Source organism: Zingiber officinale, chromosome 6B (genome assembly GCF_018446385.1).
Source record: "Zingiber officinale cultivar Zhangliang chromosome 6B, Zo_v1.1, whole genome shotgun sequence".
Classification (NCBI taxonomy): Eukaryota; Viridiplantae; Streptophyta; class Magnoliopsida; order Zingiberales; family Zingiberaceae; genus Zingiber; species Zingiber officinale.
This window is the reverse complement of record NC_055996.1, coordinates 1798536-1822448: the sequence shown is the minus strand read 5'-3', so window position 1 is coordinate 1822448 and position 23913 is coordinate 1798536. Positions and strand designations below refer to the sequence as shown.

The 23913-nt window shown below is 38.6% G+C and overlaps 2 protein-coding genes across 6 annotated transcripts; one reads left to right on the top strand and one right to left on the bottom strand.

Moving 5' to 3' along the window:
• The first annotated feature begins 2191 nt into the window (after positions 1–2191).
• Positions 2192–8137, top strand: LOC121991681 (serine/threonine-protein kinase haspin homolog). Of its 3 annotated transcripts, none has more exons than XM_042545683.1 (16): positions 2192–2224; positions 2303–2432; positions 2525–2596; positions 2811–2907; positions 2994–3643; positions 4072–4195; positions 4278–4393; positions 4591–4702; positions 5583–5675; positions 5754–5815; positions 5913–6043; positions 6855–6925; positions 6994–7046; positions 7381–7447; positions 7553–7719; positions 7918–8137. In XM_042545683.1, the coding sequence occupies exons 1-15, from the start codon at positions 2206–2208 to the stop codon at positions 7676–7678; spliced, it is 1923 nt and encodes a 640-aa protein (XP_042401617.1). In that variant the 5' UTR covers positions 2192–2205; the 3' UTR covers positions 7679–7719; positions 7918–8137. The 3 variants fall into 3 exon arrangements, with proteins under 3 accessions (XP_042401617.1, XP_042401616.1, XP_042401614.1); XM_042545682.1 differs by having other exon boundaries at positions 2519–2596; positions 2997–3643; XM_042545680.1 differs by having other exon boundaries at positions 2519–2596.
• Positions 8138–12790: 4653 nt separating this feature from the next.
• On the bottom strand, positions 12791–18985 carry LOC121991680 (nuclear envelope-associated protein 2-like). Of its 3 annotated transcripts, XM_042545677.1 has the most exons (8): positions 18461–18985; positions 18244–18284; positions 18111–18135; positions 17854–18041; positions 17668–17775; positions 15402–15863; positions 15225–15326; positions 12791–13115 (listed from the first exon to the last, which is right to left on the bottom strand). In XM_042545677.1, the coding sequence occupies exons 2-8, from the start codon at positions 18256–18258 to the stop codon at positions 12948–12950; spliced, it is 1068 nt and encodes a 355-aa protein (XP_042401611.1). In that variant the 5' UTR covers positions 18259–18284; positions 18461–18985; the 3' UTR covers positions 12791–12947. The 3 variants fall into 3 exon arrangements, with proteins under 3 accessions (XP_042401611.1, XP_042401612.1, XP_042401613.1); XM_042545678.1 differs by lacking the exon at positions 18244–18284 and having other exon boundaries at positions 17854–18135; positions 18461–18984; XM_042545679.1 differs by lacking the exons at positions 18111–18135; positions 18244–18284; positions 18461–18985 and having other exon boundaries at positions 17668–17785; positions 17854–17986.
• Positions 18986–23913: the final 4928 nt, after the last annotated feature.

Below are 23913 nucleotides of genomic sequence, written 5' to 3'. Positions count from 1 at the left end.
TGCTTGCGAAGTGGTGAAGGAAGGCCGTGCGGAAGTCCTTGAAACTTGAGATAGATCCGTCCGGCAATCTCCGAAACCACTGTTGAGCCGATCCCGAGAGGGTGGTTAGAAAAACTCGACACTTCACCCCATCTGTGTATTGATGAAAGGTAGCCGTGTTGTCGAACTTACCCAAATGATCATCCGGGTCGGTAGTTTCATTGTATTCACCGATCGCCGGGGGCACATAGTGCTTTGGCAGAGGGTCTTGTAGAATAGCCTCTGAGAATTGACGGTTGATCCGTTCGGGTGAGGCGTCCGCTCGGGGGGCTTTGCCTTTTCTGATGTCTCGTCTTGGTACTTCATCTGAAGAAGATCCTCGATCACGATTAACTGCTGCGGCTTCAGGAGTGCGGAATAGAGCCCGATGGAATGGAACTGTGGCCGGCGGTGCTTCCGCTCGGCCACCTGATGCTGATGTTGCTTGCTGCTCAATCCGCTCGGCGTGCGACTTTTGTCTTTGTTCCACAAGCTTAGCGACTCTTGTCTCGATCAAAGCGTCGAGCTTCTCTGTGGAGAGCATCACCGAGTGCGGTCGTCCAGCCTCGTCCATTACTTCCGATCGGATTCAGGAGCGTTCCCACAGACGGCGCCAAATTGATCCTGTCCGAACGCTGAATCAACGAACGCTGGGCACGTGACGCTCTCCAAACTGCTGACGTAGATCTCCGACCGGTCGTACGAACCTCCGGCGAACCTGCAAGGAAGTCGGGCCGGGAAGTGGTTCCCGGCGACGACCCTCCGACGCTCAAGTTAGGCAAGTGGACAGCAAAGAAATAGCTCCGAATATGCAAGAAGGCGTACCTCCGGTGAAGTGCGAGGCTCCTTATATAGAGCTGGGAAGGAGCTCATGCACACATACCGAGGCGAATACGTGTCCCCAGCCCATACCTCAGTAAGGGCTTGTCAGAAAGCTTGTCTGACACCATACTGCTACAGTCTAAGCACGTCTTCGATGGGACAGCGGAACCCCTTGTCGTAAGATTTGGAGTATGGCTTGGTCATAGAGCATGCCCGCTGTCAGAAGATGTTCCTTGTCCTTTTCTCCTTACTCCATGCCGGGCGTCCGGCCGGCCAGCACTCATCTCACGTCCGGGTGATCATACATAGTGGTCTACTTGGGAGATTCTCGGTAATGTGCTCTATGGAGACTGTTCGCAGTATGCTACCCTATGTCTTCGGCTGAGCGTGTCATCCTCTCGGCCCTTCGATCCTGTTCAACGAGCGCCGGAACCCCGACTCCCGCCGGGGCGCCTTTTGCCATCAGTTAGATACCGGTCGGCTGGCCGGGCGGTCAGCCCCCCTTCTCCGGTCGGCCGATCGATCCCACCTTTTCTCGGTCGTCAGGTCGGTCCATCCTTATCCGATCGACCACCTGACCCTCTGACTTCCACGTGGCGTTGACTCCCCGAAAAAGGGGTCCCCTGTTCTTACCGCCGGATCAGTAGTGTATTGATTTAGTTTAATCGGTTTAATCAAATTTAAAATTTTAAAATAATCGTGAGTTTTTTAAATGAATTTTTTAATTAATCAAATGGACTTTATAATTCGTTTAATTATTTTAGTTTAATTACGAATTTCCTCACCCTTAATACGGACGCGAGCCTATGTAAATATAGAATTAATATATTTATAGATATTTTGTAAAAAGTTAAGAGGAAACATAATCTTAAAGCCATTAATTTGCATTGGAACGTCGAGGATGGATCCTCTAGTCCACAAATTATGAATAAGAAAATGATTTATCTTATGAATTGATTTGTCAGAAAATGGTCTATTTTTACATTTAATACCGTCCACTTATTGCTGCTAGTCGTGTCGTGATAATATGTCCTCGAGAAGAGTTGAGTTAGTGTGGGGACAGAGTTACTATAATAAGACAATGGTTCGAATCTTGATAAAATCGAGAAAAAAAAGTTCTCCTCACAATAACTAACTACAGCTTCCTCATTTATATTCTCACGTAAATTCTTGGAGCCTACTGTGTGGAACTGTTGATTGGCGGATTCTACCGACCGTGTTGTTGTGATAAGATGCTAACCTATTGGGTCTGAACTTGTTGGGTCGTAAATGCTGTGTGTTGGTCGGCCCAAGCCCAACTTTCTTTTCTCATTAAAGCATTTGTCTTCCAGAAGCCCCTTTCAAAATCTCCCTCCGCTCTACACGATGGCTTCTCCGACGACAGGTGACGACAATGAAGGAAATCCCTCTGTCTGTGTCCTCCTTCGCTAGTCTCTTCCTTCCTAATCGTCGCTCTTTCCAGGAGACGGAAGCGATCTCTGGGCGGAGATCGTCTCCCAAGGGGAGCAACCGCCGGCAGTGCCTCAAGTTGCTGTGGTTTACGAAAGAAGAAGGAGAACGGCCTCGGATACGAACCCTAAGCAAGTACAGATGTGAGCATCAGTTGCCGCTGCGTCGATTGCATTCCGACACTTAAAATTTTCTGGGAAACTAATCACTTTTTTTTTTAACTATGAAGATGTAGACCGAGCAGGGAATGGCGAGTGAGCTTTGCCCCGACCAAGAGACCTAGCTGGAATCGATCCCTTTCCACCAGGTTTGATGAGTTTTCCCCCCCTTTTTATTTGTCGTTTATTCTCTGTCCTTGTTTTATGACTTGAAAATTGGTATCTTGAACTTTGTTATTTTCTCTCATGGTTGGGACTGTTGCTTCACATCATTACATGGAGAGAGAAAAGTTCTAGCTTGTGCATCATTATGACTTGAGCGCTACTTAATCTAGTGTTTTTTTTATAACTTTCTTCTTATAGAGGAAGGGAAAGTATTGTAGTCGCAACAGGGGTGTATTTTAGACCCCAAGTCAAACAAAGAGGAGCACCCAAGAGAGGGAAGAAAGGAGGCAGAGCAGTATGAAATTAAGCGTTCCAATTTAGTTTGGTAAATTGAATTGGGATCAAGGAAATTTGGTTTTTATTTCATTGGTTTGCTTGCAGAAGAAAACTGGCCAGGATTCTCCAGATTTCACAAAGGAGAAGAATTACTTCCTAGAGGTTGACTCCTTTGAGTTACTGGAAGAGAGTCCTTCTCCTAAGAATTTTAGCACCTGGACCATGGGCGCAAAACAAGTTGCGGCTGTGCATGATTTGCCTGCCATTTTAGAGAGATGGAAAATCTCAAAACTTGTTTCGCAATGTGGCTCTTCACAACATTTATTTAAAATCATGGAAACGCCATTTTCAGTTCCTTCTGTACTTGGCAGTTGTGGTTCCTCCAACAATTTGACTGATAAAACACCTGAAAGAGATTTGAGGACAAAGCTTCCGTCAAAGTTTGATTCATACAAGGAAAGCCGTAAACCAGAACTGGTTTCAAATAGTTCAATTAGAAATTTGGTTGATAACAGCATTGTGGCTTCCTTTGATTCACTTAGCATAAAGGAAAAAGAAGTAGAAAATGGGATATGCGAAAATGCAGAAATCTTGCAAGAAGTGCATGTCTCCAGTGAGTCAAAAAAAGCTACTCAAATTGATGCATCACAATTTAAGACATCCGATGGGGAATATCTGAAGGCATTTGACCAACTTCTGATAATTTGCCGACAATCTGCACCAATCAGTCTTGGAGAAGTCTTCTCTAGACACTGGTATGCTCTATTTTCTTCAAGTCCTCTGGAAATTATCTATTTTCTCAATTTCCTATGGCATTTGTGCTTGCACTTTTTTATTCTTGAAACTTAAAGGGGTCTATCAGTTACTGGGTACTTGCTAGGGCCTTTACATATTATTGTTTATCTTACTGAAAATACAGATTGCTGGCAATGTTCAGTTACTTTGTTTCAACGTGGTTATGTGTGTTTAATAAGGACATCATCTTCTAAACAAAAGATCAGCAACTTAAATTGTCTTTGCTTTTGTGTCTTAATTGCCAGTGGTGAAGATGCATTTAACTACAGCAATCTGATTGTTCGCCACCTTAACAAGTGTTTGATCAGTTCTTTTCTTCACTGAAATTGAGAACTATTTCAAGAAACTGCTGGACAATTGGTTACTAACACTAATATCCATTTTCCAGTGAGTTGAGCAGTATTGTCAAAATTGGTGAAGGCACATATGGGGAGGCTTTCAAAGCTGGTCAAACTGTTTGCAAAGTAGTACCTATTGATGGAGATCTGTTAGTAAATGGAGAAGTTCAGAAGGTTTGTAAAAGTATAGTTGATTTTCTTTGATATTCAAACTTTAAAGGGTTATACTAACCATATTTGTTTTTTTGGGGAACAGAAATCTGAGGAAGTGCTTGAGGAAGTTATGCTTTCTTTGACATTAAATAGCTTAAGAGGTAGACAAAAGGAAACTAACACTAAAAATGCATGCTCTGGCTTCATTGAAACAAAAGAGTACACTCCCAACTCTCTATTTTTATGTAATATGAAACTATTTGTTGAAGCATATTTTCATTCTTGAGTCTTGATGATCGTCAATAATAGCAGTGGTGAAACTTTATGCTCATTGGGCTCTCTTTTTATTGTGTATTCACTTTTATATAAAAGTAGTGTTTTTAATTATTATTTTGATTTATTCTTTCTCTCGTCAGTTTTTGCATCTGCCGAGGACCCTATGATGATGGATTGATTAGTGCTTGGGAAGATTGGGATGCAGTGCATGGTTCTGAAAATGATCATCCCAAAGAGTTCGTGGAGAATCAGGTTTTTTACATCTTTTGGAAAAATAAAATTTTGGGTATAGATTATAAACAAGAAAAATATTCTTGTTGGTTATCGCTAGCCTTGTATGACTGTTTTATGAGCAAGCATTGTTATAGGAACAAGCATATCAATGTAGTGCTACAGATCTGTTTTCTTGTTAGAAATAGCAATTTTAGTCATGTACCAGTATATTAGTAGGTCTGAGATTATATAAATGTAATCACATTATTCTATAGAGAAGAAACCTAATTTTAAACACCTGCATTGCACAATTGTTGAAAGCAATCATCCCTTGCACACATGTGCATCATGACATAGCTAGCATTGCACTATGATCATTTCTCCAAGCTGCGCAACTTAATCCCCCCTCTCTACATCTTCATGTTACTCTCGAGAAACCTCCTGTTGCTGATCCTTGCCATGACTCCTTTTCCTTTGCATGTAGCCCCTGCTCTACATTAATCTTTTACACCTATGTTGCAGGTAACAAGAACATGAAAATCCAAGAAATAAATCATTCCAACAATCAGACAATCATTTATATTGCAAGCAATCCAATATTTCATAAATGTATTAAACATGTTGATTTTAACTATCATGTCAATCCATCTGACATGTCATTATGTCCCAAAAAGCGCTGAGCCATAAACTTTGTTGTGTATTATCTATAATTTCGTCAAAGCATTTGCTGGAACTTTGTTTTTGTTTTTGTGTGACACATTGAGCATGATAGATATCTATGATCCGACTCTAGAGAAATTGTTACAAATAGTTATTTTACTCTTGCATTATTATTTACTTGAATATTATTAGGCTTGGGTGCCATAGACACACGGATTGTATTCTCATTATTCACTTGAGATAACCCCAATTCCTTCAGTGCTATATAGTATTTGTACTTGCTGATGGCGGGAAAGATCTGGAAAGTTTTGTACTAGGTAACTATGATGAGGCTCGAAGTTTATTGGTGCAAGTAAGCCATTTGTTCTTCATAGCAAATATCACTAAGCTGGATTTCCAATTATTTACTGATTTCACTTGACTATTGTAGGCTACTATTGCTTTGGCTGTGGCAGAAAGTGCTTGCGAGTTTGAACATCGAGATTTGCATTGGTTTGTTTTTTTCACATTCAAGCAATTTTATCAAAATCACTGTTTTTGTTCTTGTTAGATCTGTTTCTTCCTTGCTAGCCATATATTTATTTTGCAGGGGCAATATTCTTTTAACTGATACAAAAGATACTTCAACAAATTTTACTCTTCATGGAAAAAAGATGAGAGCTAAGACATTTGGGTTAGCTATTTCAATAATAGATTTTACTCTCTCCCGTATCAATACCGGTAGGCATTTTTCTAATGTTCTAAATCCCAAAATGTATTTGGAATTTTTTATTTTTGATCACGGGGTAGAAAATGAGACTAGTTTCCATGTTGCGAGCATAGCGGACAAAATAACGCTTTGCATTCTAATCTTGATGCTTGATTAATGGGTTAATTGCATATAGCTATAATGGTGGCACAAAATGTATGATGCAAAAACAAACTTAATCAGATTTTTATAAAGTTGAATTGGACATGAAAATCAATTATTTCGAATTGCAAAATGGAAATGTTTTCTTCCAAAGCTTTATGAATTTTCTTCTGCTTGATTTTCATTGGGTGCAACAATTTAGGAGGCCAATACAAGAGACTAAATATTAAAAAATAGTTGATATTTCTTTTATTGATATTAAACCTTTAGGTTACCATCTTTAGAAGCTCTTATTATGAGAAAAATGGTCCTTTTTTTTTTATTTGCCATTTCGAAAGGAGATACCGTATAGCATCCATCCGGATAGAATTTTAGACTTTTGCTTCGTTATTCACAGTTAAAGAGCCAAATCTAAAATTAATGAAATAGGAAACACTATTGCCTTGTGAAATTTATTCTCTTTTAGTGCCTTGTACTTGTTTAAATAACTTACTGACCTCATTTCACTGCAATTAGGATAGTTGTGTGAGTATTGTGACAATCTCTTCCACAAGCAACATTCAAAAAATGATGCAATGCTCAAAGAAAGGATTTACAATAATTTTCACAAAAATTATTATTGGATCCTATTTTCTGCTTGTATGCAAAAAAACAGAATTTAATGTGTCTACCATCTAACAGGCGAAGCTATATTATTTCTTGACTTGTCTGCTGATCCTGGACTCTTTGAGGGTCCAAAAGGAGATAAACAAGTTGGTAACAAACATCATCTCTTTCTTTGCTTAGTTTAATTGTCTCACATAACACATGTTATTGGCAGTTTGAAACATACCGCAAAATGAAAGACTTAACTGAAGACTGTTGGGAAGGAAGGTAAAACTTAAGTTGCGGAAAATCCAATTATTCTTTACATGTTGTGTCATACTTGAAGTTTGAATTACAAAACAAGAGAGTTGAGATTTTTCCCACATCCTGAAACCAGGAGCACTCATCTCTTAGCAATAAACTTTCAAAATCCATTGTAAATTAAATTAGTTGACACTTTCCGGTAGAACATTTGCATCAGTCTACGTTTGGAAGGCAAAATCACTAGTAGAAATTTTATTTTATATTTATTTTTGTTACTAATGTAGAAAATAAACTAATCAGCAATGTTATTCTGAATTAACATCTTCATGTATGCACTTTGCAAATTCCCATTTTGCAGTTTCCCCAAGACCAATGTTCTCTGGTTAATATATCTTGTGGATATCTTGTTGACAAAGAAATCATTTGTAAGTTCAGTCTTAATTTTCTAATAATCCTCTCTTATTTTTCAAGTTACCCTCTAGCAAAGGATTACAGAAATCCAACTTCTTAAAACACATTGTTTCTGACAGAAACGAACAGCAAAGGATGAGAGAGATCTTCGTTCTTTCAAAAAACGTTTGAATGAATATGGATCTGCTACAGATTCTCTTTCTGATTCTTTCTTCAGCGGCTTGCTGATCAATGATTCAGAATGAGCTTCCATGAACCAATTGAAGTGCATGCGAGTATGGGCAAGGTAATAAGTTTGCTTAGTTTTCTATTAAATGTTTTCCAAGTATACTGTTAAATGCTTTCTGGCCTTTACGCGCTCAATTTGATCTACTTGCTTAGTTATGTTGCATCATGCTTCATGCACACCTGACGGTTCAAGAAGTTGAAATAACTAATAAGCACGCTTGTGTCGTCTAATTTCCAAAATGATCTTTCTTTTCAGTGTAATCTCAGAAGGGTCACCATCCAATTGCTTGCTTGCTATTAAGATTATGGGAATTGAGTCCCTTTCAGAATTCAGTAGTCAGCAAATGCCAGGTGCTTATGAACTTGAGCAGAAACTGCTGTATATTATTTTCCCTTGAGCAGTTTGTCTGAACAAATCTCCGATGATGTTCATCATTTTTCAGTAATACAATGACAAGTTTATGTCCTTTCCCATTGATTGAAATTGTTACATGATAATTTGAGAATCAAGTTAGCTTGTGTCGTGTTCGGTACAAGTTTGAAGCTAATATAACATTACTGAAAAGGTAAGTCTCACATGTGAGGGATCCCATGGTCGGAGACCCCACATTACTCACCAACTCTTAGTCTCCGATCTCTCAAAAAATTGTCAATTGAACTATCTATAATCCATCGTTAGCCAAAGTGTGAGATCCATTTCGTAGTAATTTCATCGCCAAAATATGTTTCTTCCAACAAGACCATTGAATAGTTAAATCTTCCTAATAGCACCCAAGTATGTGAATATAATAAATGAATCATATATTTATGAATATTCAATTCGATAAAACTTATTTATCTTCGTTAAATAGTAAAAAAGTATATAAAATTTAAACACTAGTATGCTTAGTTCGTTGATAATCATAAACAATTATTTATTAATCAATATAAAATGTAATTACAAATTTATTCTTATTTTAAAAATCCATTTGATAGTTATTGCATCGCCTAAATGTGTTTCTTTGAACAAGACCATTCTCATAACTCCCCCTCTCTAACATTTAAATGACTTTCTTAATCTCTAACGCACCAACCGCAAAACAAGTTTTCAAAAATTTACAACTTTGAATTACAATATTAATGCACTAAAAAATATATCGACAATAAAGGAAGGAGAAATTAAAGCTTTCGGTTGTCGGAGTTTTGTTACGGCTTTATTGGATCGTCCTTTAAGCAGCACATAGAAGAAGGATTGTAAATTTGTGTTATTCCTTGGCATATGCTCGGACTAGGCTTAATAGCCTGTTGAGGGCGCCTCCAACCTCCATAGGAGGTGCCTTCAACCAAGTTTTATCTCCTTAAACTCAATTGTTGATAAGCTTCGTTGCGGTTGTTGATTATCCACCTGAAGGCGCCTTCAAGCTCCATGGAAGGCGCCTTCCATCAACTGTCCAAGGCGCCTTCAGCCTTGCTTCCTGCACAGCTATAACCTGTTGGTACGGGAAGCATCCGACGATCGAATCTGAGTTTTGATAATGGCAAATAATTCAAAGTTAAGGTGTGTTGTGATCTAACGTGCTTGATTAAGTGTTTCAGGTAAGTCCTAACTGTGGTTAGGCATGGTGAAAACCCTAGGGGGTGGTAACCCTAGGAGGGGGTGGTAACCCTATGCGGAAAGTCTTGGTGGGTCGAGTGCTTCAGGCAAAAGTCCTAGGGGGTAACCCTAGGTGGAAAGTCCTGGTGTCGCGAACCAGGTGAAAGACTGGACCAACCGGGAAGCGGACGTCCAATAGAAAGTCGGGAAGCATCGAGCACCGAGCAAAAGTCCAGTCGATCTGGAGGATCGCACTGCAACAGGTAAATCTCCTGAGTGGAGTAGGTGAGGACGCGTTCCCCGTAGAGGGAACAGTAGACGTCGGGTCGACCTAGGGTTTCCGGTCGGAAACCCGAAGTCAGACCCGGACAGTCCGGTGACTGTCAAATTTATTTCTATATATTATCTTTTGTATTCTAACTCTGTTTTGCAGGAAACTAATACTTTTGTGCAGGGTTAGAACTGACCGGGATCGGTCGACCGAACCCCCAAGCTGGCAGATCAGGTTTCCAGGAGTTAGACCGGGCTCGACCAGGGATCGGTCGACCGGACCTTGGGATCGGTCGACCGAACCTGGATAAGTGTCGACTGGATCAGGCCGAGGTGAGCGGGTCAGAGGAGACTGATCGGTCGACCGAAACTTGGGATCGGTCGACCGAAGCCGGGGATAGAGCTTGACCAGATCGAAGCGGAGCGACGGATCGACGGATCATATGCGGAGGAGATTATCTGATCGGTCGACCGAACATGAGGATCGGTCGACCGATCCGCTTCGGGTCAAAGCTGATCCCGAGACTTGGGGATCTGGATCAGACTTGCAGAGGCTATAAAAGGAGGCTTAAGATGCAGCTTCGAATAACAACTCTCAGAAAGAAGAACCTGTGCTCTTGTGTGCTGCTCCGTATGCTCCAACAAGGCCCTACTGCTCCAACGACTTAAAGCTCCGAAGTTCTTTATTTACCGTTCGTTGGTATAATTTTTCTTACTGCACTTAACTGTATTTAATCTTGTAATCATCGATTCTATAGTTGTTGCCCACGGAAAGCGATCAAGGATCGCGGACCTTCGAGTAGGAGTCGATCTAGGCTCCGAACGAAGTAAATTCTTCTGTGTCTCTGTGTTTGTTTCATTTACTTTCCGCTGCGTTTAAATTACTCGAACGATTTTCGAAAAACGTGAAATAGCCGCGAGCGCTATTCACCCTCCCCTCTAGCGCTTTCAATCCAACACAACCAAGGCGCCAGAGACGCCTCCAACAGCTCGGAGGCGCCTTAGACACTATTCATCTGAGAGTTCTCTTGTGTAACTTCATTCCTGCAAAGCATATTAGTCTACAACCAAAGTATACCCTGCAAAATCAAGTTAGCACAATAATATAAGATAAATATAAGTACTCGACAGTCATCGGACTGTCCAATTCTGACTTCGGACTGTCCAATTCTGACTTCGGACTGTCCAATTTGAGAATCAAGTTAGCTTGTGTCGTTTGGTACAAGTTTGAAGCTAATATAACATTACTGAAAAGGTAAGTCTCACATGTGAGGGATCTCATGGTCGGAGACCCCACATTACTCACCAACTCTTAGTCTCCAATCTCTAAAAAAATTGTCAATTGAACTATCTATAATCCATCGTTAGCCAAAGCGTGAGATCCATTTCGTAGTAATTTCATCGCCAAAATATGTTTCTTCCAACAAGACCAATGAATAGTTAAATCTTCCTAATAGCACCCACAAGTGTGTGAAAATTATAAATGAATCGTATATTTATGATATTCAAATCGATAAAACTTATTTATCTTCATTCAATAGTAAAAGTACATAAATTAAATAAGTTTAAATACTAGTAAATTTAGTTCGTTAATATTCATGAACAATTATTTATTAATTGATATAAAATGTAATTACAAATTTATTCTTATTTTTTAAATCCTTTTGATAGTAATTTCATCGCCTAAATGTGTTTCTTTGAACAAGACCATTCTCATAACTACCCCTCTCTAACATTTAAATGACTTTCTTAATCTCTAACGCACTAACCGCAAAACAAGTTGTATAAACAAACCTTGCAAAGCATGACCGAACAAGTCAAAAATATGAACAAATTAATCAGCTAAATGGATCGACAAACCTAATGGGTAAACCTAGCAAGTTGAACAAACTATGCAATCTAGATGAGTCAACTGTAGAATCGAAAGCGCTAGAGGGGGGAGGGTGAATAATGCTCGTGGTTATTTCGTTCGTTTCGTAAAACTCAAAGTAAAACACGCAGCGGAATATAAAAATAAGTTAAAAGCAATCGCTAACACTTTTAGTTACTTGGTTCGGAGCCTGTGTTGACTCCTACTCCAAGGCTCGCACGTAAGAGTGTTTTTGATAGACAATCACTATAAGCTCCAGAAATTTACAACTTTGAATTACAACATTAATGCACTAAAAAATATATCGACAATAAAGAAAGGAGAAATTAAAGCTTTCGGTTGTCGGAGTTTTGTTACGACTTTGTCGGATCGTCCTTTAAGCAGCACACGGAAGAAGGATTGCAAGTTTGTATTGTTTCTTGGCATATGCTCGGACCAGGCTTAAATAGCCTATTGAGGGCGCCTCCAACCTCCATAGGAGGTGCCTTCAACCAAGTTTTATCCCCTTAAACTCAATCGTTGATAAGCTCCGCTGTGGTTGTTGATTATCCACCCGAAGGCGCCTTCAAGCTCCATGGAAGGCGCCTTCCATCAATTGTCCAAGGCGCCTTCAGCCTTGCTTCCTGCGCAGCTACAGCCAAGGCGCCCGAGGCGCCTCCAACAACTCGGAGGCACCTCAGACACTGTTCATCCGAGAGTTCTTTGTGTAACTTCATTCATGCAAAGCATATTAGTCTACAACCAAAGTATACCCTGCAAAACCAAGTTAGCACAATAATATAAGATAAATATAAGTACTCGACAATCATCGGACTGTCCGATTCTGATTTCGAATTTTCTCTGGAAACCATAGGTCGAATCGACGCCTACTACTCCCTTTTCGGGGAACACGTCCTCACCAACTCCTTTTAGGAGAGTTTACCTGTTGCCAGTTCGATCCTCCAGACCGACCGAACTTTTTATATAGGGTTACCACTCCTAGAACCTAGGATTACCACCCCCTAGGGTTTTCCTCAACGTAGGATTACCACCCTTTAGGATTTTTCACCTGACTAACCACAGTTAGGACTTTCCATCACCTAAGGTTACCGCCTCCTAGGACCTAGGGTTACCTACCCCTAGGGTTTTCCACCTGCCTAAAATTCATTAGGACTTTTACTTAAGATAACTTATGACTTTCCTGCAAGCTCGATAACCTTATTAGTTCACAAATAATCTTAACTTTGAATTTTTTATCATTATCAAAACTCAAGTTCGATCGTCATATGTTTCCCGCACCAACATCAACTGGACCAAACATACTAAACAAACCAAGCAAAATATCAATCAAGCAAACTAAGTGCACTAAGTGTGTGGAACAAATCGAACAAGCAATACAAAGTAAAAAAAAAGAATCAAACATACAAATATAAAATATGAATCAATCCATCCAGCCATTGATAGCCTCTAGAAAATTGCCCCTTTTAAAATTTGGACTACCACAAAGTGCACATATTTATACATGGTATCGATTTTGTAACGTGAAACTGCGCCTACATTCATTTACAAAGGCAACAACCAAAAAGCTCTTACTCTATCTCTTTGCAAAAATAACAAGGACTAGCATAGACATCGAAGCAATGATCTTAAACCCTTGTCTCTCCCAAAAATTCACTCTATTTCCGCAATTTGAACAGTTCGGCTGCTTTGCAGCCAATTGATCCTTTAACTCCTTAATCGCCTTGTCTCTTTTCTCACCCATCTGTTACAAGAACAAAGATACATTATTGACAGAAGGTCTCAAAGAACATAGGCATTAAAGGAACTCAAGACAACTAACAGTGCTATTTTAAGTTATGACCAAAAGTATAATTTCGGTTGGTGTTTTTGATAACCAGTTTGGGAAGATGGATTTATCAAACTCCCTGATAACTCTTTTTCAGGTTGAATCAGTAATAAATCCAGTTGAACCAGAGAAGTAATACTAAATTGACCATTTTTCGTTTCATGATTCAACTGGTTGAACTGGAAGGTTCAGTTTTCAAATGTGGCCTTTAGTAGCACAAATACGATAAGTAAAAATACTCTCAAGATGGTAACCAGCTACAAGAACTTGACAAGAAAGCAAATCAATTAAATTAGGCATCATTGATGAACCGACCTTAAACCATTAATAATCCTAATGTTTAGGCTGAGTTGAATATCCATTGGATCAAGTTTTTTGCCCAAACCTATCTAGTCTAATGTGTGCATCTTTTCATTTTCTACAATAGCATCGTAGTTATGCCAAGATCAAATCAGATTACTGAATTGGTAGTTCCTGCACAAGGCTTGTGATGCCGGGCAAAATAACGATTATTCTAGAGGTAGAAGTTTAGAGAGGAATTGTAGAGAAGATAAGAAATCGTCAAAACGAGAGACGCTGTCTCTAGGTTTAACCAAAATAAATTGATTCAAAACAAAAGATAATGCTCTAAAATCAAGTAAACAAAGGTTTAAATAGTCTCAAAACCCTAACAATGGAAAAGACGAAAATAACTCTAAGCCAATAACAAAAATTACTCAGAGCCTCCTGCATCAGCTTGGCTGAGGAGACAAAACGGGGATTAGATGACTTAATCATATGCAATACAGGACCATGACAAAAAAATCACCTTAGAGTATCAAGTGCAATAGTGATGTAGTATCTCGCTGAGGTGGAGATTAATGAGTTAAATGAAAATGCTAGACTAGCATAGCCTAGCATGGAGAAGCAATAAAACCAAGCAATGTGCCCCTACATGATAGCTCAATTACAACAACAAGGCCGGTAAAAGTTTTCATGAATTAGGTGAATTTTCATCTAGAATTTCATGATAATTGCAATATTCTCATTGGTAGAGCATTCTGAAATCCAAAAGATGTTTTAGGTACATTTAGAGATTGTGGGAGATCATATACGGTAGAGAAGAAGATTTTGTTCCAAGGGGAGAGGTAGAAAACTATGATAAATTGCTTTTGTTCTTTTAGAGTGTTTGTGTAAATCTAATGTGGGAGACAGTCTCCACTAGCTTCTAGTGAAGTTAATCCCAAATTTTAGAAACACCAAATTTAGGTCTACATGAAACATACAGTTTGAGGTAGAAAATCTAGCAAGAGGTGTTAGATCAACCTTCATCTCAATAGAGTGTGAAAAGCACTTGTGCTCTAGCAAAAAAAAGTGAATCATAAATATTCATGTGCATTGAAGTTTAATCTTATTGTGTTAGAGTCACAGTACATGAAGATGATTTTGATAACATGTTGACATTGTAAAACAAAATGATGCCGGTTGATATAAAACTGCTTTACTTATTTAAGTAGTATATTATATACCTAAAGAGAGAATCATATGTATGTGCACACCAAGGTTTAAAATCAAGTTCTATGTCAAAGTTACAATACTCATCTAGAAGACAATGTTAATACTAACTGACATACCATGTGAGTAAGAGGTAGGATTGATCGGCATTGATCAAGAAGAATTAAAGAGAAAAGCATAGGAAATAAGACGATGACGAAGAAAGAAAAGTAACTTGTCCACTGAAATAGTTTAAACAAAAGACAACATGAGGTAGAGGATCGAGAGCAAGGCATGAAACTGAATCGAAGTAGATGTGCCATAGCTATGGCTTGTTGATCTAAAGGCGCAGTCGTTCATTGAAGTCACATTGCTTCTATTTTACTGGAACTATCTCATGTTGGCATATTTTTGGCAATACGAAATGGTAATGGAAACTACGGAAATTCCTACTAGATAGTATGATGAAAGATGAGATCTAGATATGTGACTAAAAGAAAAATTACAAGAAAAAAAATAACAGAACTTTTTGGCTATTCCTAAACAAGTTACCTTCTGAAATTTTCTCATCTGGGTCCGTGCTTCTTGAAGACAAAATTCAAGTTTCATTATCCTCTTCTTCAGCTCCTGATCAACTCTACGTTGTTGCTCTAGCTACAGCACATGTACCAGATAAGAAAAAAACATAATTCTGTTGAAAATCATGTTTGCAGTTAAATGAAGACTAACCTGTGCTTGTAATTCCTCACTTTGCTGTTTCCAGTGCACAGACAAGACTCTAATCTCATCCCTCAACCTAGCAATTTCTTCATCTTTTGCAGTCAGATGCTTATTGATATTCTCAATGTTCTTTGGCAAAACTTCAGTCAAAATCTTCCTAAATTCACAGTCCTTTTTAGCTCCAGCTATTTCAACCACATCCATTATTCCTTTCTCTATTCGCAATACTTCCTCCCTTAGTTGCCTTTGTGAGAGTTCTCTTGATTTGAGATCTTTTTGCAGAAGGTCTATCTGCTTCCCAAGTTTATTTACTCTGTCTTCATGTGCTTCTAGCAAACTATTTTTTTCATCCAGATCTCTTAACAAATCTAAGCATTGAGTTTGAGCTGATTTAGCTGATACAACACTAGCGTCAGCAGTCGCTTGAGTGATTGACAGTTGAGATTTTAAAACATCCAACTCCTTTGTATACTGTGACATGAATCAAATTTAGACGATATGTGCAAATAAATAATTATACTGATTACTGACAATGTAAATTTATACAGAAAAGAATATTTTGAATCAGGCAATATGATAATTGGCAAGTGGAAGATATGTACCAGAATATAACAAGGAAAGTTTTGATTATTTTGAGAAGATAACACTGTTGATACTTGATTTGTTAACCTACATTTAAGACCTGTAAAAGTACTTATTATAGGCACTATGAAGTGTATTTTCACTATCTTCTTCAAAGATTTTCCATTTAAGCTATTACCTAGCTTCTCCTTGTTTGGTATAGACCCAGTCAAATTAATTCTAGGAAAAAAATATCCCCATGAAGACTGGAAATCTTCAACATTGTTAATGGACTTATAATCTTATTCCCTTGGCATTTGTTATTGTATCTGATGCGGTGATGAAGAGGGCCCACCAAAGATAGGCCAAAGCAAGGGAAGACCGGCTGACATGGAAGTTAAAGTCAAGGAAAGAGTCAAAGCCGGCCGAGCGGGCGAGTTACGACCGAGCATTCCGAGATGTCCGAGCAGACGAGTAAGGCCAAATGGATAACTCGAGGTTAAGAGACAAACAGGCAGCATATCCTCCTATTATCGTCCCTGCCGAGCGGGAGGCATGTCCGTCCGGATGAGAGACAGCCCTCCGACAACGAGAAAGCTAAGAGAAGGAAGAGTGCTCGGTGCGGCATAGCCGAGCGGGTGTGTCCTGGTTGAGCGGATGTCCCGGCCGAGTGGCCACCGCTCGGCCTACAACGAGACCCACCCGTATATCTTCTCGTACTCTTTTGGAGGTTTGTGCCACTGACAACAGAGCATGTTCCGTAGACAAATAGTACGGTAGAAGCTTCCATGCTATTATATGAGAGATATGCATGCTCTCTTAAGGAAAGGTATCAGGGACACTTTTTTTACTTGTCTTTTCATAGGACACTTGGGAAAACGTGTGCGTGCATTGAGATGCGTGCACATGCACTACAGTTGCAAAAGGTGGAACCGCCACCCTAGCGGCCCCTTGGGCCTGCCCCCCAGGATTCCAGAGGGAGTAAATCGTGCACATGCACTACAGTGACAATATAAAAGGAGGTTCACATCTACAGGAAGAGGTATGCGCAACTTCATCATTCTACAAGTTCTTTTGCTATAATTTTCCTACTATTTTCTACATCGTCGGAGACTGGTTTGAGCGTCGGAAGGTCAACGCCGGGAACCCTTTCCTGGTCCGACACTGACGCTTTTATGTTACAGGAGCACGTGGAGTCTTCGCCGCATCAAACTCCTAGCCACGTCCCCAGCTTTCCGTCTTCTCTGCTTTCGGATAGGAATAGTATCAAATCCCAAAAGGCTGATAACCAACAAGTCCAATGATATGGGAAATAAGATTCCATAGATTTAACTCATTACAGAAAGAACTTCAATTCCATGTAAAAAAACAGCATGTGTGCGATAATAATTAAACATTTCCATACTTCTCTTGTAGTCAAATTCTCCAAAAAGAAAAAAAAACATCATGGCTGTAAGAGCAAACTAGGACATCTCATTCTTGTACCAATTTCTGGTTAAAAAATATACATCAAACAGAAGAAAGTGAGTCAAGCATCAAATTCGATGTTCCTCATTCAAATAAGATCAAAATTCCATCTGGCTTTCCTACTAAAACTTAGGGTTCAAAGATGGAATCATACAAAAACCTTGCTTACTTATAATTGGAACTTTGTGTATGTACATAATACACTTAATATGTATGAAAAAGAAGATAAAACTTCTAATGCTTTTACCTGCTGAGTGGTACTCAAGGTTGCATTGAGCTTCTCATCCTTCTCTTGCAAGCACATCTGCAACCGGCCTATTTCCTCTTCCATGCTCCCTGCTCTCATCTCTGCTACCTGTCAGGGACTTCACAATTTCATCCTCAACCGAGGCATCCACCAAACCCGATCTACAAAACTACAATCAAAACCTACCTTCCTAGCATGGGCCTCTTTCGCAAAAGACTGCTCCTGCAAAACCAAGCGGCGCCGGACATCTTTCAGCTCAGTTGCCAACGTAGCTACGTTCTTCTTAAAGATCAACTTTTTCTCTGTTAAATCCTTGAGAAGTGGATCCACCTCTAGAGAAGATGAAGAGGCGGTCAAAGGCTCGACTTTCTCCGCTGCCGCGGACATCAGCAAATCAGCACTCTAACATGCAAAGGAACGGGTACAATGATTGAGGAAGTTGCCTTCAAAGCAGAATTCCCATTTTCCCTGCAAGACCATTCAGGCAACAAGTGGATACAGCTTCCCCAAATCTAATGGAAATTCAAAAGGACAGCTACTGGTCTTTGGACCCATTGCAGAGATCAAAGAACAAACCGACACTGTTTGCATTTAAGTCGCCAAAGCCGTAGTTTTCACTATAAAAATAGAACGAAGAATTATTTTCCACAAAAATACAAAAAAAAAAAATCCCTGGATATCTCAAGAACCGCAAAATAATCACGAATGATACAGCTACCGTTCCATGAACGGCAACCACAGGTTGAAGAAAGAAAAGTCAAACACAGAAATCACGAGAAGAGAGTGTCCTTACTTCAATGGCATGAACTGAGACCACAAAGCGCTGAAACAATGCTTCTTGTGCCGCAGATTTCCCCGCAGAAGGGATTTTGACAAGAGAAAACTAGAAAAAGCTCAAGCTTTGCCAACTAGTTTACTCCTTTCCGATCAGAACTTCCCTGACTTACTTCTTGCAGGACAAAGAAAGCTTTTTTTTTTTTTAATTGTTGTAAGTCGCCACAAAACTCGATCGATCTCCAAATAAATAGAGTCGGTAGGGAGAAACAGTTGCTCCAGATGATAAAATATTCAGAAATACACAGACACACACAACGTTGATTGCTACTCCCCCTGGCTTCGCCACTCCTCAACGTCTTTGCCGACATAATTGTCCCACCCCTAGAAGAGCCTCCATTTGCAGCGGATGCCAAACAGAAGAAAACCTAGAAAGGTACACTCACCAAAAATGGTGACAGGACAGGGAGCTCAAAATCTCTCCTTTCCGCCTATTTCTCCGGGACGGAGAACAGACAAGGCAATCAAACGGCTCTCCGCCGCGGGCCACAGCTCAGGCGCCTATAAAAATGGAAGTTTCTGGGGATGTGGTTCGTGTCCGAACCAGATTTGCCCGGACAAATCCAGAGCGCCACAAAATCCAAAATTTGGACGCGGAAGAAAATGACGTGGCGGGTGAGAAGACTAAATTGCCCTTACCACGCTGCTCCCATGGGTTTAAGGAAATATAATAAAATGTTAGAGCATCGTTAATGCCAATATGGATATTTTTTTGCTCTAATGTATCATTAACACGTTTAATTTTTAACATGTTAATATCTACATATTAAAAATAAATAATAATATATTGACATTAACTCATGAACATATTATATCTTATGGTCAATAAAAATTTTGTACAGAGCGAGAGTGGGATCAGTTTATCAAGCACAGATTTTTTGGAGTACTTTTTTATGGTTCAAGGATGTACCATTCGTATTTGTCGTCAGATCACAGTTGTGATCTCACCGTAAATGATTGTGATCTCTTCCTAGGTTCATTATCCTTATCTGGTTATAGTTTTTGTTCAGAGCAAGTGGCCGGAGGTCACCCGGAGACCTCCGGTGGTGGATAAGTGGCCAGGTTATTGGGCGCCGAGCGAGGGTGTCCTCCGGACGGCCTCCGGTCACCCGCTCCGAACAAACACTATAACCTGATAGGGATGGTGAACTCAAGAAGGAATCGTAATCATTTACAACTGGATCGCGGTCATGATCCGATCAAAAATACGAATGACACATTCCCGGATTATTTTTTTATGGTCCAAGAAATCCTACCTCCAGTTTATCTACTTGATTTAGTCCATTAAAAAAATTGAATACCAATTATTATTTTATATTATAACAATTATAAAATCATTTGGACAAAGAGTAAGGTGTTTTCGGATTTACCTTATGACCAATGGATGCTTTTTGTATGATTATATTGGTCACTTCTAAAACTGTTAGGAGTAGAGTAGTATGGTTCTGGATTTATCTTGTGGTCAGTGAGAGTTTTTCATGGAATTAAATTAATTTTTAAATTAAGCTTGAACAATTATCATTTTAACTTCAATTTAATTTGACTCGATTATTTTATCAAATAAATTTAAACATCCTAAAATTTAATTATTATTTATCATTCTATAATGGTACAAAATCAAAATAACTAACCATCACATAAAATATAACTACTCAAGCGCGCCCGATTAATTTAAAATTTAAATAAGAAATAATAAAAACAATAACGGAGGAAGAAATATATCCCGCTCAAAGGGAAGAGAAGCCATTTTAATTAAAAAAATAAAATGGGACGCCATTTGCAAAAAAAAAAAAAAAAAAAAAAAAAACAATGCAAATTTGCTCAAAATTGTTGGATAAATTTACAGTAATCAATTAATCAAACTGCTCATATTTTAATTGGATGACTCAGGTGCTCAATCAAATTTTGGAGGGTAATTATGTCTTTTTACGTGTAAGTGAGTTGTATACGACACCCAATTGTAAAGCATGACTATTTGGACTATGAATATTAGGGACTTATTTATTAAATAAAATATATTTCACGCGTAAGCAAATTAGACAAAAATTTAATCTAATTACCATTATTTTCTCATGCATGCATGTGGAAATGGACCCCATGCGGCCATGCACATGTTAATGAGATCCAAATCATTTTTTTTTGTTAAAAATAAAATAAATTTGATTCGTAATTATATTAATTTACCCTTTCAAAATAAACCAAATAGCTGCTTGTTCACTCTAACTAAATTTGATATTGCTCATTAGACAAAATTATATTGCTAAAATATCATCATAATAATTTAACATTTATTTACCTTCATTCTTATGTCCTTATTTACCTTCACTTTGGCCCCCGAAATTATGATGCAACGACAAGATATTTAAATTATCATCTAAATACTTATAATTCGAGCCCTAGATATGATAAATTTATAGAAATTTTTCCTTCAAATGAGATACGTAATTAAAAGATGCTGGGCTTATGAGTTGTCCGCTACGAGCGCTTCCCGATTTACCCTGTTGTCCGATGGAAAACTTTCGTAGGACCGGATCGACCACCTCAGACTCGACGTTACCAGCTTGATTAATCATTTTTTTTATTTACCTTCACTTTACATTTATTTGTATGTTAAAATCTGTTTGATATAAGAATGCTATAAATATTAAATCAATCTAATAAATTTTAAAGCATAAAATAGAAAATAATCAAAAATTTAAAAAAAAAAAAAATTAAGGACCCATTGTCAATATTCATGCAAGATCTTAAAATTTATGATCACTTAAGTAAAATGTTATAATTTTATATGATAAATGTGCAAAATTTAATGTTTCTAATTTACTATTTGTAAAAGTTGCAAAACATTTTGTATGATCACTTAAGTAAAATGTTATAATTTTATATGATAAATGTGTAAAATTTAATGTTTCTAATTTACTATTTGTAAAAGTTGCAAAACATTTTGTATATGAATTATGATGTATGGAATAATATCCTCTAAGATTCTCAATGTGTCTACTATACCAAACATTAATGTGTATATTATCCATGCCACGTTGCATTTTTCCCCCTTAGCATGGAAAACAAAAAGTGGTATCAAATTAAATGGCTTAAGTTATTTAATTGATTAGATTTGGAGTAGCTCTTATGCTATGTTTACTCGTAAGGGTGCATAGAGAAAGGAAAGGATTCTTTGAGGAAACGGGGTCCTTCGCATGAAAGAAGAGAAAGGAGAGTGAAGAGAAATGAATCTCACAGAAAAAGAGGGAAAAGAGAGAAACTCGTGGAAGAAACAAATAATAAAAAATAACGTTAGTACAGGACCTCCCTTCCCACCGTGAGCTATTGTGCTAGGCCTCCTTCGCAAGTCACCAATGATGACAAGCGATTGCTTTCCCTTCGTCTTTTAGAACTCGTAGCTTTGCCCAAATAGTCTCCCATGGCTGCTTTTCATTTTCCCTCTTCATCCTCCTCTAGCGACAACAATGAAATGAATCCTTACAGAAAAGCATGAGGAAAAAGAGAGAAACCCGCGGAAGGAAAAAGAAAAAAAAACAGCGTTAGCACATGACCTCCCTGTTGGTGCAATCTTACTCTAAGCATTATTTACTTTTGATGTTTGGTTAAATAAGTTTAAGTTAATTAGGCGATGTTAGAGATCCAACATAAATGTTGAATAAGCAGGAAAAGGAAAAGACTAAGTATGAAGACTTGGCAAGGGAAGTCTAAGAAAATAGTCTTGGCAGATGAAGTCCCGGAGCATAATTCTTGGCGGATGAAGTCCCAAAAGTGCGACCTCTTGGCAAAAGAAGACTTAGCATGACAAAGCCGAAGGAAGCACTTGAAGGCAAGCGCAAGGATAAGGAGCCATGGACATGGAAGCATCCTAACGGCGCAAGGCTGATAGAAGATGCTTGAAGATATAGGTCTAGGCTAAGGGAACAATTCCTATATGAAAGGTTAATTGATGTATTATGATATTATGAAGCATCGGCCGACTGATACTTGTACCAGTCGATTGATGCCCGATTCGAAAACACACTGAACGTTGCGGCCAACTACGAGTCAATTAGTGCAAATACCTATCGACTGGTAAGTAATTGTTACATTATGACGGCAGAAAATCTTGCAAAATCTGTAGTGTCATTGAAACTCATTAGTCGACTGATGTCGAGAAAACATATAAAAGTTATTCTTGAAGCTTGGAGAGACTCACTTACTGTTTAAATTGAAAAAGGCTCTCCAAGTGATCTCTAAGCTGACAGATTCTCAATTTCTTTCTCCTAAGCTCATCTTTCATCTTGTAAGAGGGAGAGATCATCTTGTAAGGGTTTCTCCACCTTCGTTCTTGATTTGAAAAGGAGAAGATCATAGTGAAGCTTGATCGTGTGTGTGTGCGCCTTGGATTAGTCACCTTAAGGAGGTGGAGACCAAGTAAATCGAGGAGTTAGCATTGCCTTCTCATATCTTCATTATTTCATTTTATTTTTCTTTCTTCCACTAACAATTTGTAGGTAAAAATTGAAGAGAAACTATTCACCCCTCTAGCCAGACGCAAAGGTTCTAACAAGTGATATTAGAACGAGGTTCGCCTCGAAGAACTCACCATCAACCAAAGCATCAAGATGACATTTCAAGAGGGATATAACACTGCTCGACCATCTTTCTTTGATGGCAGTGACTTTGCATATTGGAAAAGTAGGATGAAGTATTATTTAATGAATGATATTAAAAATTGGTTTAGTGTTGTAGATGAATTTGAAAAATCAAAGAATGAGTTTGGAGCACCTCTTCCAACCAAGGATTGCACAAAAGAGATGGTAAAGAAGACTCAAGCAAATGCAAAGACCACAACAATCCTACAATGTGGGCTTTCAAATGAGCAATTAATCAATGTAGGACCATTCAACTCTGCCAAAGAGATTTGGAAAAAGTTTATTGAGTTAAATAAAGGATCAAGTGAATCAAGGAGAGCCAAGAGAGATCTCTTGGTGGGTCAACTTCAAACATTCACCATGAAGACCAATGAGACTGTTAGTCAAATGCACGGTAGATTCAAGGAGATAGTAAATGAGCTTCATATAATAGGTGAGAAAATTGACAATCGGGATCTAGTTGTTGGGTTCGAAGCGCAGTGGAAGACATATACTAAATCATGAATCTTTTCGTGGTACATATAGTTTTATACAAAATAACATAAAAATATACCTCGAGTCCTCGATAGGCGTGAATGAAATCATAGACAGATAAGAGCCCACGTGTGACTCCTTAGCGGTATCCACGCGCACTAGATCATGAACTTAATACGATTTTTTAAGTACTAGCCTCTTAGATCGACAAAACCTTGGGAGCACTACCGATCTCTTCCGATGGAAGAAAGTGAAGAAGAAGTTGACGAGGTAGAAATGGAGAGAAGGAATTCTCTCTTGAATC

Excerpts from the sequence above, each read along its gene's own strand:
- LOC121991681 (XM_042545680.1), top strand. Across the intron at positions 2,597-2,810 it reads AATCGATCCCTTTCCACCAG|AGGAAGGGAAAGTATTGTAG; the intron begins GTTTGATGAGTT and ends TTCTTCTTATAG. Across the intron at positions 5,816-5,912 it reads GAACATCGAGATTTGCATTG|GGGCAATATTCTTTTAACTG; the intron begins GTTTGTTTTTTT and ends TTTATTTTGCAG.
- LOC121991680 (XM_042545677.1), bottom strand. Across the intron at positions 18,042-18,110 it reads ATGGGAATTCTGCTTTGAAG|CGGAGAAAGTCGAGCCTTTG; the intron begins GCAACTTCCTCA and ends TGTCCGCGGCAG. Across the intron at positions 15,327-15,401 it reads GTGAGGAATTACAAGCACAG|CTAGAGCAACAACGTAGAGT; the intron begins GTTAGTCTTCAT and ends CATGTGCTGTAG.